General features: G+C 32.9%; 1 protein-coding gene across 2 annotated transcripts; it reads right to left on the reverse strand.

Annotated features, from left to right (window-relative positions):
* Positions 1-1,737: 1,737 nt before the first annotated feature.
* LOC146900426 (uncharacterized) lies at positions 1,738-3,734 on the reverse strand. 2 transcript variants are annotated; one of them, XM_085733441.1, is made up of 3 exons: positions 3,625-3,734; positions 2,550-3,021; positions 1,738-2,428 (listed from the first exon to the last, which is right to left on the reverse strand). In XM_085733441.1, the coding sequence occupies exons 2-3, from the start codon at positions 2,921-2,923 to the stop codon at positions 1,966-1,968; spliced, it is 837 nt and encodes a 278-aa protein (XP_085589567.1). In that variant the 5' UTR covers positions 2,924-3,021; positions 3,625-3,734; the 3' UTR covers positions 1,738-1,965. The 2 variants fall into 2 exon arrangements, with proteins under 2 accessions (XP_085589567.1, XP_085589568.1); XM_085733442.1 differs by lacking the exon at positions 3,625-3,734 and having other exon boundaries at positions 2,550-3,584.
* Between the last annotated feature and the right edge of the window lie 10,437 nt (positions 3,735-14,171).

Raw genomic sequence — 14,171 nt, forward strand, 5'->3', positions numbered from 1 at the left:
CCCCAGGAAACTAACAAATTAAGAGTTTGCTAATCCTAATTTAAATCTGCATCTGGAAATTTCCTAGAAAAAGAGTGATCTTTAGGATCGATCCAAAAATTACACACACCCAGTTTCTTAGTGTCAATTAACAAGGTATACGAGTCAAAATTTGTAATACAGAGACATATGTAGTTTATAGTGAGAAATTAAGAAACATTGTCTTAATCGTATCATTAATGTTGTCATTAACAAAATATTATCTTAATCGTATCATTAATGTTGTCATTAAGAAACATTGTATGTACATCCATTTTATATAGCTCCAAAATTATACTCCCTCCGTTTCAAAACACATGTCCAATTTTTGCAATGTGCACTATTCACTTGACTTACTTTAACCATACTTTTTAACTAATGTATAAATACAAATATTATCATGTAAGATGTTGTTTGATTTGTCTCGACAAATATTTTCAAAATATTAAATTTTTATAATTTTTTTACTTTAGATAATTAAAGATATTAACGGTCAAAATTGTGCATTGGCATGTGTGAAGTGGTTGACTTGGACAAGTATTTTGAAACGGATGAAGTAATAAGTAGATTGAAGGTGATAAAAAGAGAAGAAATTAATTGGTTGAATTCTGTTGACTTTTTCAAAACTTTTCAAAGTGTTTGTGAAAACAGTTCAGAGTCTAAAGTAGAAACAAAATTTAGATCTGAATCTAAAACAGAGTTTATGTGCAGAGGATAAAATAAAATAAAAACAAAAAACACACAGAGAGAGAGAGAGAGAGAGAGAGAGAGAGAGAGAGAGAGGAGAGAGAGAGAGAGAGGAGAGAGAGAGAGAGAGAGAGAGAGAGAGAGAGAGAGAGGAGAGAGAGAGAGAGAGAGAGAGAGAGAGAGAGAGAGAGAAGAGAGAGAGAGAGAGAGAGAGAGAGAGAGAGAGAGAGAGAGAGAGAGAGAGAGAGAGAGAGAGAGAGAGAGAGAGAGAGAGAGAGAGAGAGAGAGAGAGAGAGAGAGAGAGAGAGAGAGAGAGAGAGAGTCACAAACCCAGAGTAGTCTAGTCCACTTACACTTTCAAATGATTTAAGAAAAACAAATACATTGTATTGTACTCTACTATATTTATATGGTACCAGAAAATAAGACATCAACAATAGTGTAAAATAGTTTTGCAATGATGTTGAATAACTCAAGTATGTATAAAATTTTTTAGAGATCAAATATGTATAATGTTACATCAATATTTTCCCTTTCTAAATACTAAAGTCTAAAATCTTTTCAAACTATATTATTATGGGTTAATTATGTTTCTAGTCCCTATAAAATAGCGACCTTGTAAGTTTAGTCCCTACTTAATTTAATAGCATTTTTAGTCCCTATAAAAAAAAATTACTTATAATTTTAGTCCCTGCTAAAACAAAGTTTGATTAATTATCCTTAAACTCTTAAATTTTTGAACGATTTTTTTGAGACAAGATTAGAACACTATGAAAGGTTCGTTTACTAAAATTTAGAATTTTCTGACATGAAATGAATTAAATATGAATTTTTTAAAACGACAAAAGTTAAAGATAAATAGTAATAAAATCTGGATGTAGAAATCAAATTTGCGATAATTTTTTGCGGACGAACTTTTAGTAATGTTCTAAACATGTCTGCAAAAAGTTATTCAAAATTTAAGAGTTTAAGCATAAATTAAACAAATTTGAATGAGTAGGGACTAATACTCAGTGCAGAAAAACAAAATTAGGGACTAAAAATGCTATTAAAATTAAGTAGGGACTAAACTTACAAGGTCGCTATTTTATAGGGACTAGAAACATAATTAACCCTATTATTATTCGTATAATCATTTGTATACATATTCATTTACCCACTCATAATTATACAGCACTTGCTTACTCCAACATTACATTCACATTTCACACACAAAAAAAGTTGACACATGATATTACGGTCTATAATCTAATCCAACCCTTAATTAGGAGCAAGTTGTTCAAAATTCCCATGTCTTGAAGCTGCAAAGCCATAGGAAGCTATAATTCCTACAAGAACAACAAGGACTGCAAAAAAGAGCTGAAAATTAGCAAGCAATTTGCCATGAACCTCGCTCTCATTCGAATGACACGTGACAATATTGTCCCTCATGGTACATCCAGCCGGTAGCATAGGACCGTAGAGAACGAAGGCTGTCTGATATAACCAGATTCCTTGTAGCGTTATGGCGATGCTACTACATAAATCGACCGGGAAACTGGTCGGAAGAAGTGCTCCGGTAATTGTAGATAAAATACAAAGACGAACCAGAAAGCCAAGGAGGATATGATAATAGCCTTCTAGACCTGTGTGTGTTGTTGAGTGATAGTAAAATAAAATATACTCTGTACTGAATGCTGTGGAAAAAATTAAACTTAGAGCACCTTCTGGCACGGTAACATATCTACATAATAAATATAATAAGATCAAATTAGAGGAGGGAAATAAATCATATGCATTTGGATTATTCACATTAGAACAAGAAAAGGTCAGGAACATAATAACATAAAAAACAAGTAAATAACCTTGTCTTTTCTGATAGCAGGGTAACAAAACCGAAGATAAAAAACATGAGCATCGTTCCAGAGTGTTCAAAGTTATTCAAGTAAGTAGCATTCAAGATTCCACCATAAAAAATTCTGAGTTGTGTTCCAATAAAAAATTCAACGCACAAACTAATGAAAACACCAATTGGAATAAAATAGAGTTCCAAGTGCTTGAGCCTCTCATGAAATCCTGGTACCGGATTCCAGACGTGAACATGGAATGTCTTAGGGCTTGATGCATGTCTCACCACAGAACACCATATATGCCATAATCCAACTAGAAGAAACAAGGTTCCTGACAGAATATGACCTATGAAAGATCCCATCTTTATAAATAAATAATTCAACCTCATTTAGTACTTGTTTGGTTGCGTCCAGTTTGTGAATCTCGCGTCCCAATTTTATTTACACCACAATTTTTCAGTCTCACAGCACGGCTACGTTCATGCCACTGCAAAAACAAACATGCACTTAATCAACTGGATTCTTGAATGATCCTTCAGCTGATCATAGCAAATAAAAATTTCCACAAACTAGGAAATCCTGTTTCGGGTAAAAGCATAAGCTGTTTTGAAACTTCGAATTATAACTTTCTGGATAAAAGTTCACCATCTTTCTTATAGCATGTCATGTTAAAATTAGAAGTCAAGCAACTAATGTATTCTATACTGATTCCATATCTATTGTGAAAGAAAAATCAAATTACGTCTTTTTGCTATCGTTTGTAATATCTACAAAGTACTGATATACACACCAGAAACGATACAGCCATGTAAGTAAACATCGGTAATAATTTAAGAAAATAGAAGTGATTGAATGTAACCAATAAAGAGTTTACTAGAAATTTCCTTGACAAAGACTGATCTTTAGGATCAATTCGAAAAAATTTAGTTTCTTAGTACATAACAAAGTATCCAAATTTGTAATAATATATAAGTTGTCAGACTATCACATAAATCAAAGGAAAACAGTCATCAGAATTCGGAAGAACCACAAGCCAAAAAAAAAAGAAGGGAAAATTAGAAGAAAGATCAAGGAGTTTCATCTGCAGTACATTTCCATTCTCTTCTTTGAATACAAAAAATTACAGGAGCAAAAAAGTTAAGACTTGTTTCTCAAGTTAGATGATATGAATGCACCATATATAGTGGGAATAGCAACGGAGGGAATCTAAAGAAATAGAAAAGAATAATGTAGATTAGATAACTTATTGTAATAGTAGTATTAATTAATAAATACTTATGGCATGATTAGTCTTGATTAAGAAACTAGAATAGAAAGAAAACTAAATTTTTAATTGATTAATCTGCTCAACCATTCGGGGAAACAAATTATCAAACTTTATTGCGGGAAAGGCAAGGTAACTTTCTTTGTTTCTGATCCGTCTGATATATCAAAAGGTCCAAAATATGCCGTGCGGACCTCACTGTTTCTTAAAGCAAAGCTCCATAGGGAACACATAGTATCCTTGTTGCCACAACGGCACATTACCGCCGATGCTCCATAGGGAACACATAATATGACCATGTTAGAATTTCTCTCTGCATAGGTATTAGGTACTGTTACGGTGAGATACGACAGTTTAAGCAAGAAATAAGATACAGGTATGTCAATACAAAAACGTGAGTTTTTTTACATATATAATATAAGATGAGAGCTAAATTATTCCATTTACAACAAAACATCAAAGTAAAATTCTAAGAAGTCGAAAGTTGTGTTGGTTACAACAACAAAGAAACTCAATATAGGGTTACACTTGTGGTAAGTGATAACTATTCATAATTAAGGGTCATCACAAGTGTAACCAATTTCGATGGATAATTATGAAACTTCTGAATAATGGTATCACAAGTGTAACCAATTCTAAGAACTAATATACGACAAAGATACAAATTTCACTTGCAACGAAATAATGAAGTACCATGCACACACCGATATTTGGATATGTACCACTGAAAGTCTGAAATGTATATTTCACCATTTTACAAGTATCGTGCATCATAGGGAATATGTTTTGCTATGCAAACAAAGAAAAAAATTGGTGTGCTTGCTTGCCATGGCACCACGACAATGTGTCTGTACCTTTTCCATAACAATTTTGGAATTTTTTGGGTATGTGTTCCGTAAAATTATATCCAATTCAGCAAATTAAAAATCATTTCAAATCTACACCTTTCTGTCACTACTATTACAAGCAAAAATCATTATTTTAAATTCATTTAATAAATGTGGTATGTTAATTGCATGAATTTAAAATATAAATTTTTTCTTATAATAATGATCGGAGCGTGTACAATTGAAACTTCAATTTACACGTAAAAAAGAGAATGAATTATTGACTCTTCCATATTATGAGTGGAATATTATAATTAATATTATATTCATTATTATTGAGCAAATATAGTGTAAACATCTATATTTGACTTTATCACTTATAGATTTCCTTCAATGAATTTATAAGTGATAAAGTCAAATTGATAGTGATATTTTCTATTTTTTGGCACATAATTTATTGGGGACTGATCGTACCTAATCAGAAGGTGACTGCCGGTGCTTTGAATGCGGTGGTTGTGACGGTGGTGAAATGCGTCAGAATGTTTCTTGGAGCGGATGGGGGGTGTGTATCTGCAGGCACTCCGACGCTCAAGTCAGTAGAGATAAGAGAGTGAGGGTTTAGAAGGAAGAGAGATTCTACCTTGGGGACTGCAGTGAGTCCCCTATTTATAGAGGTGGAAGGCTGCAGAGTCGTTGTAGTGGCACACCTGGCTCTGGAGGTTACGAAATCGTGGGAAGTGTAACCGCCAGAGAGTTTATTGCGGGAACGTGCAGAGAGACGTTTTGGCTCGTTTGAACTGGTCTCGCTCGTTTCGTGCACCCCCTTCGCGGAGAAGGGGTGTATCGCAAGTAACGTTGCCAAACGTGGAGTTTGGGCTTTGGATTGTATTGGGCCTAAGTAATGGGCCAAAGACCTTTTTGGCCGGTCCAGAACAGGGACATTGACGAATCGATTGTGCTTTCATGAGGTATTGTGACTTAAGAGCGATCCATGCATGTGTATAGCGTAATGAATCACTACTTTTTGTTTTCTCATATTTCTATTCTCTACAAATATGGATGAAATTCAGCAGTTTGTAGATGCAAGATGGATTTGTGCTCCGTAGGCATTGTGGAGAATATTTAAATTCACTTTATACAAGTTATATCCCTCCGTTGAAAGACTGCAAATTCACTTACCAAATCATCAACAAGTGCGATACTATAACCATCAACAAATTGCCGCTGTGCTGAATGATGACCGAAATTCAAAAACAATGCTCACAGAATTCTTTGCACTAAACCAAATGGATCCATATGCTAGAAATTTATTATGCAGAGAGATTCCAGAGCATTATTGTTGGAAAAAAGGGGTTAAGAAATGGTAGAGAAGAAAAATAACCGAAAAGTTATTGGTCGAATCTATACAGTGTCCCCTTCAGAAGGAGAGAAATTTTATTTACGTGTCCTATTATCTCATTTGCGAGGTCCAACAAGTCGGGAATACCTTCTCACATGTAATGGTACTTTCTGTCACACATTCAAAATGTCAGCAGAGTGTCATGGATTTTTGGAGAGTGACAATTGTATTCGAGAATGCATGATTGACGCGTCAAATCAACGCTTGCCATATGCTTTAAGAAGGTTGTTTGCCACTATATTAATTTTTTGTGAGCCGACTGATGTTAGAGGTCTGTTTAATGAATTTTACCCCCACATGGTTGAAGATTATCAGCTAACAAACAATATTGTGGGAGATAACTTAACTAATAAGTTATTGAGAGAATTGAGGGATCTCTTGCTTCTTCACGGTAAGTTTATCAAAGACTATGATCTTCTTGCGATAACTATCGAAACAACAGAAGGTGATGGAGTGCCAAAAATGATTTTGGAAGAGTTATCAGTCCAGATTCCACATGAAGACATTCAGTCTGTTGAAAAGTTAAATAGTGATCAGATGTTTGCATTCAACACCATTATGGATGTCATCAACCATAAGGAAAGAGCTGTTTTTTTTTTGTTGATGGTCCTGGAGGTACAGGAAAAACATTCCTCTATCGAGCAATAATGGCAGTTTTGTGAAGTAGAGGAGACATTGTCTTAGCAACGACTTCGTCTGGTACAGCTGCTACATTATTACTCGGTGGAAGAACTGCACACTCTCGATTCAGAATACCCTTCGAAATAGAGCCATCTTCCAGATGCACAATACCTAAGCAAGGCGACCTTGCGAAACTCATTAGAAAGGCTACTGCAATCATTTGGGATGAAGCACCCATGATAAACAAGTATTGTGTAGAAGCATTAGATCGAACACTACAAGATGTTATGGGTAACAATGCACCATTTGGTGGGAAAGTGGTTATTATGGGGGGAGATTTTCGTCAGGTGCTTCCAGTTATTGCAAAGGGAAACAAATCGCAAATGATTTCTGCATGCATCGTTCAGTCTAATTTGTGGGCCATTACAAAGGTCCTACATCTGCGCCAAAATATGCGATTTAAATTTCTTTGAAGGCAACTAAGAAAGAGGAGGATTGGAGGGACGTCAAGATTTGAGACCACTTGCAAAAGAAGTACCTCTAACATCATGCAACAAAAGGCTTCTTTACGAAAGCATGACATTGAAAATTATTACATGGAACAAATATAGAAGCTTCAAGAGAAACTTATATGGTCCATCCTTAATTCCTTATAGGGAAAAAATGTAGCTATTAAGAGTTTTTGGTAGTATGAAAAAGGGCACACTTTGGAAAAATTATTCATTTTTGGTTATATCATTGGTTTCACTTACTAAAAAGAATGAAAACTGTATGTTTTTCACGCTATAACTATACCTAGTCTCATCATCATATCTCTGCGGTTAAATGATGATGGCAATATTGTCCTCTGTCCGACATTTGCTATGAAAAAAAAGTTGCAATGTGTCGGTAATGGAATGTAAAATACAATATCTATACAACATATAAAAAAATTGTTTAATGTTATACCTGCGTTATTTTCCCCATCATGTAAGGCATCCTGCAGCCCCTGGTATACCTCAGACTGAATATTATTCTGATTTCTCCGCATCCACCTTAGCCTTCCAATTTCTATTTTAACGTAGTTATCAACAACATATTGTTGTAGAAGTCGACCAGATTTTAACAATACAGATTGGTCATTTGCACGAATCTATATTCAATGAAATAATTAATTATATAGATTTGACACAAATATTTATGTAAGTATTATGGGCATAAAATTAATATGTACCTGGAGCATATAACTGTAGTATGCCCGACATGAAATCTTTGTTCCAGAAGAATTTCTTGTTTGGAGGTCCCAACCATCTGTACCAAAGGGGGAGTCTAAGAGGTTACTCTAATTGGATCATCTTCTTTCAATCACACTCTAACTGTTCCTTCTTCTACAAATTATGTTTATCTCTCTTTTGATATTCTTTATTATTTTTTCTCTTTCTTAGACACAATGAAAGATGTTAATTGAAGAAGATGGATGGCTATTCCTTCATTTCATACTTCATTTACTGATTTTGGGATGCAAAGTGGGGTTCAGACCATGAAAACTTGATTGACAATGTTGGTAGGTTTTCATCAATCTAATATTTTAATATCATTAAGTTCATACTGAATCAATCAAATTTGTGTTTTGATACTTTTTTTATTAAAAGTTCTAAGTTTTTAGCATGACATTTGTTGCATGACTAGACTTACACATAATATTGCACTTCAGAATGTGTACAACGTCATATAAAGTTTAGTTGTTATGAAAAACAAAGGAGTAGGTATATGCAAGGTAATTAAAACCGGACCGGACATTGAACCGGTGTAGGTAGGGGTTTAAGGTTTTAAGAAAAAAAAATTAGATTGGTAATCCATCAATAACAATTGGTAATCCATCAATAACAAAACAAGAAAAGAAAAAAAAAATCGGCCAGACCTCCAAAACCGTCTGAACCGGCGGTTTCCCGGTTTTTTCCGAGTTTTGACCGGTTTTCCGGTTGTTGACCCGGTTCTGTGCACACGCGGTTTTTGTGGTCAACCGAACCGGATATGGGTCCGGTTCCCGGTTCAACCGGTTGAACCGGCCGGTCCGGTCCGGTTTTAATTACATTGGGTATATGTTTTTTCCCTTACTAAAATCATAGTATCTTATATTCTTTTTTTTCACCCATACAGTTTCCCTTACTAGGTATATTGCCATCATCATCGTTTAAAAACAAAAACTTCAAAACTAACCGCAGAAAAACAAAGAATAATGATGAATTTGTTTTCCTTTTACTTATACTTTTACTCTTCAACTTCAAAACTACATCTAAGAATATTGAACCTGGAAGGGAGAAAGACACAATATAGAGTAATGATGAATACGAGAAAAAGGAAAAGAGATCGTCAGATTGTGGTATTTTTGGCCACTGTTAAAAAGCAGTACATGGTGGAATGGCTGCTTGCAGTGGCGGTGTAAACATGAGCACAATATATGGCCGCAACAACAAAAAGGATCCAAAAATATTGTGTTACGGGCATCTTTTATGTTATGCTCATTTGTTCAATCTTTATTTCATGATTTCTGTTATAGGTTGGTCCTCATTTTTAATTTGAAAGCATTTGATAGAGGAAAAATCAGAAATCATACACATTAAGAGTATATGCTGCAGAAAACTTAAAAACCAGCAACAAAGCACAAGAAAAAAGACCAAATCAAAGTGGAATAAGTTTAGAAGGTAAATTCACTGTTATTCTCCGCTACAATTTACATATCATTTCAATTTTCCCTTTTAAACACAGTTGTCGGTTTTACAATTTTCATCTGGCGGTGGAACTTCTTGAATAACATTTCAAATGGAACCAAAAGACATCAAACTAAGCACATTATCATGGATTATATGCTTATATTTATCTCATGTTTTTGTTCTTTTTATTCTGTTTATATTTAGGGGGATGTCATTGCCTCAATCAAAATTATGCCCCTAATTCCCATTCCCTCGATTCCACACGCCACAAAAAAAAAAAAATAAAAAAAAATTAGTGGTTAAAATTGGTTCTATTTGCATTGTTCTCAATTCATCAGAAACTATATGAAATTCAAATAACAGTTTCTTTATTTAAATATCATATTGTTTTTCTCACATTTTAGTTACCCCTTTATTGTTTTTTTGTCTCGGCTTGATTATAGTATATCTCATTGTGTCATGTGTACCATACAATTATTTTAAAAAGAATGTAACCAGATGATTAAGCAAAAATAAGGTTAGTTGAGGAAAGAAATGGAAAATATCGAGGTCAAGGGAAAACATCTTCTACAAACTCCATTGAAATTATATCATTGTCATTCATCACTAAGTTAAAATTGTGAATTTTAAGTATGAAATGTTAATAAGAAAAATAAAAATTCATATTTGTTTACTAATATTTTTTGGTAATACATAACTTTAGTTGTACCTTGATTGTAATACGATGTTGCGTCATTAGGTGTGGTGTCAGAGACGACTCTATACCTATTAATAAAGGCAATACTTTTCTTTTGGTGTAGCCTATTTTCTTTCCTATTTTACCCTTACCATTTGATTGTTATTCCTATAGCACCCTTCACGGTTAATTAGTATTTAGAGTAACTGGTTAGACGTGTTGTTATAACTGCTACCATCTTATCTAATTTTTGTGTACATGTGATTCTCAGAAAACAAACTCATGACAACTTGCATTTTCTCTACAATTGCAATTTCAATTAAATTTATATCAACAAGAAATTTACTCTATTTTCGAATAGACCAATTTGAGAAATAGGAAACTTCTACACATGGGTCTCAAAAATTGAGATTACACCTTAATGACATAGGATAAAAGTGTTTGATGATAGAAGTTTAAAGAACTATGGATTACGAAATTTAGAATGAAAAGGGCCTATTATATGTTTCTCACTAACCAGATGTGGTGTGATTGAATCGTCGGCGACTACTTGGTCCAGCCTCATTATCATGAGTTCCTTTAATAGAAAGTACAAAGGTTAATTTATTAAAAATGATTAATATATTGTAAATTGTTATAAGTATTTGTAATTTGAAGTAAGCTTGAAATAAATTAAGAAACAATAATTTTTTTTGACTAACCAGATGGGGTGTGATTGATTCGTCGACGAATACTTGGTCCAGCCTCATTGTCATGTGTTCCTTGAACACGTGACAATGTGAAATTTAAATTTGTCAAATCATGAAATGGCATCATGTGATCTCTGTTTGTGGCACTTGTTGTTTGATCTTGTTTTCCTTTTTCCTTTGCTTGTCTATAATTTGACCGCCTTCTAGACAATTCTCGTTGTCTTTGCTCGATGCTCATATTTTGCCTCCGATTTCTTGCATTTTGAGTTCGTCTTTCCCTTTGTAGATCCCTTGGCTGTTGCCCCCGATTATTTTCCATCTTATTTTGTTGTTTGTTGATCTGTCATATTGAAAGAAGCATTTACAAATTTACTACCAAAACCAAAATGAATGTGCGTAGAAGGAAAAATTATCAAAAAAGTGTGGATAATTAAAAAAAATGGAAACTTTCGTGAGGTACAAAGTTGTGTGGACTATCCTCTAAAATAGTATGAAAATGAGATTGATATTTTTATCACAAACTCGAAGATATTCTAAAATCTTCAAACATATACATGTATAATCATTAAAACGTGTGACAAATTTTGTTTCAATTGGAAAATAGAAGAATGAATAAAGGAAACAAACACAGATAGATACAAAAAGGATTAAGGATAAAAAGTAGAACAAAAACTATATTTTTTTTTCCTTAAAAATGTTTAATTAAAAAATTGTTCTAAAAAAGGATTCAAATTTATGACCCTTTAAAGTAAAAAAAAAAATATATAATGTATAGTTATAGATTTTAGATTCTTAAGTAATTAAATATGTATTTTTTTTTTTTTTTTGCAGATCCAGCTTTTTATAAGACAATTTTCTGTTCCCACATAAACCAATTTAAACAAAAGATAGTAAACATATTATAAAATATTTTATGTGAAATAAAACAATTAGAAAACTATATTGTATCTTTGATTAACATAGCAATAAGGGATACTATGACTTACTCAAACTCAAATCAGCAAAGAAGTATGAATTGTAAAAAAATGAGAGGATTAAAAGTGCCTCAAATCCAGATCGCTCCTTCCGTGCAGCTCTCTAAAAATTACATCAAGCATAACCAAAAGAGTCACTATCCAAAAGAGTCACTAACCAAAAGAGTCAAAATTGAGAATACATTTTTTTTGCATAACAGCTTTATTCTATCTTTTATGAGAGGTTAATTGATGGAGGCTTTGTCATTCATATAATGTGGTTAGAAATGGGTGCACTGACCTTGATATGGTGTGGTTAAATATTAGTGTCAATATTTAACCACATGTAATGCACAACCACAATGCAGCTATCATATAAAACTTTCATTTGGTATTTTGTCAGTGTTGAAATATATCAAATGCCATAATTACTATAGACAATAAGATCGGTATGACCACAAACAAAGCAAAAATGTCTTGATCTTTTCGACCAATGAATAGCCTCCAAATAATTAATACAAAACATAAGGAAAAATTAGTGGAAAAAAAATGAAAATAAAGAATATTTTTATTAGTGGAATTTCAATTGAAAATTGTAAAGAAAAAAGCATAGAGCAGGGAGTGGATACGCATGATGTGCACATGATAGGAAAAAAAGGAAAAGTTTGAGACAATCTACATTAGATAATCAAAATATGTTTTACTCATTTCTGTTCATTCATTTTGATAACTTCTTTACAACAATCAGACTTATGTTCTACTCAATTCAACCACTATGCCTATTATGTTCTACGCAATTCAACCACTATGTTTGTCGGTTTATATTGCTTTTTATATGGTTCTTTCCAACATATGGAGGAACTTAATCTGCAGGTTGTTGGGGTTGAAACTTGAAAGGTTATTCAACGATATTGAATGACTTCACCATTAGAGATGAGAAGGTTGACAATTGACATAATATTTATTTTTTAGTTTGCCTTCACTTTTTCCAAAAAAAAATTTGTTTTGTGATTAATCAAAAATCAATATCTAATATAATGAAAGTTAGTGGAACCTGTATCTTGTAGTAGCAAAAAATAGGTTGAAATGGTCCTCCACTTGATGTCCACAAACTTATTTCTTTTTCTATCAAAAATGTTTCAACCATGCAATTGTGAGAAATAGAAAGGAAGCAATTGTCTCGTGAGCATAGCTTAGTTGGTAGGACAATGCATTATTATATGCAAGGGCCGGGATTCGTGTAACGCCCTCCTTTTTATTTAATTATTTTAATTAGTTTTAGAATATATTTATATGATTGGTATGATTTACATGATTTATGTGATATTTTCTTATGTTATATGTTGGTATTTACTAGCATAATATAATTGTTATTTGGTGTAGAAATATATTTGTTATTTGTTATAGATATATTTGTTATTTGGTGTAGAAATATATTTGTTATTTGTTATAGATATATTTGTTATTTGGTGTAGAAATATATTTGTTATTTGTTAGAGATATATTTGTTATTGGTGTATTATTATTATTAAGTGGGGGAGAGATATATTTAATTTAGAAATAAATAAGATTATGAGGAATAGAGTAGTTTTGAGGTGTAAGAGAAATAAGAAGGGGGTTAGAATAGAAAGAAGAATAAGTTGTTGGGCCAAAATAGATTTAGGAAGAGCGTTTAGTATTATAAATAGAGAAGTTTAGGTTAGAAAGAGTTTACCGGAAACCGCTTTTTGGAAAAGAGGAGAACAAGAAAGAAGAGAAGAGGAGAGAAAAGTCAAGAGAAGAGAAGAAGACCTTAGGAAAGAAGAATGCTGCCGCTGATTCAGGAATTAATCTAAGGTGAGGGTGAGACTATCTTGCATTAATATTAAGTTGTTAAATCATTAGATTACATCTAACAAGTTGGGGAGAGTTTGTGAGAATTTGAGAATTAGGGTTTTGAGAGAGTTTTGATGATTAGATGATGAAAACTTGTTGAATTAATGTAGAAATTGTGTACAAACCTTAGATAATCCATAGGATGATTATTGGAAGTAGTTTTGAGGTTAGAACCATGAGATTAGGTGAAACTTGGAGAAAATCTGCATTCTGCTAGAATTTTGATATTAAAACCTGTATTGATCAGTGCGGAATTGGTCTTAGGTGTAAACACGAAAGTTGTAGGTATGGATGTTAGCTTTCTAATGCCGTTGGTCTCACGTCAATAGGATTTATAGAGCTTGAGTTATGGTCAAATTACTGCATGTAGGTCACAGTGAATTTTTATGGACTTTCAGCACAACTTTTCCGAATTTAAAATAAAAACTGATACTGATCGGTACAGAATTAGTCTTAGGCGTAAACATGAAAGTTTTAGATAATTTTGTTAGCTTTCTAGTGGCTTTGGTTTGACGTGAAAATGATGTTTGGTCTTTGATTTATGGTTAAAATACTACAGGGAGGTCTTAGCGAAATTGTACGGTGACAACATTCTCTGTTTCATGTTTTCGCATTTTGTTCATATGTTTCTGTTTTGAAT

This window comes from Medicago sativa, chromosome 8, assembly GCF_051527215.1.
Source record: "Medicago sativa cultivar Bolivia chromosome 8, Bolivia_mono, whole genome shotgun sequence".
Classification (NCBI taxonomy): Eukaryota; Viridiplantae; Streptophyta; class Magnoliopsida; order Fabales; family Fabaceae; genus Medicago; species Medicago sativa.

Bases quoted from the DNA above. Each gene is read 5' to 3' on its own strand.
- LOC146900426 (XM_085733441.1), bottom strand. From the start codon at position 2,923: ATGAGGTTGAATTATTTATTTATAAAGATGGGATCTTTCATAGGTCAT. The intron at 2,429-2,549 runs GTTATTTACTTG...TTTATTATGTAG, and splicing joins CTGCTATCAGAAAAGACAAG to ATATGTTACCGTGCCAGAAG.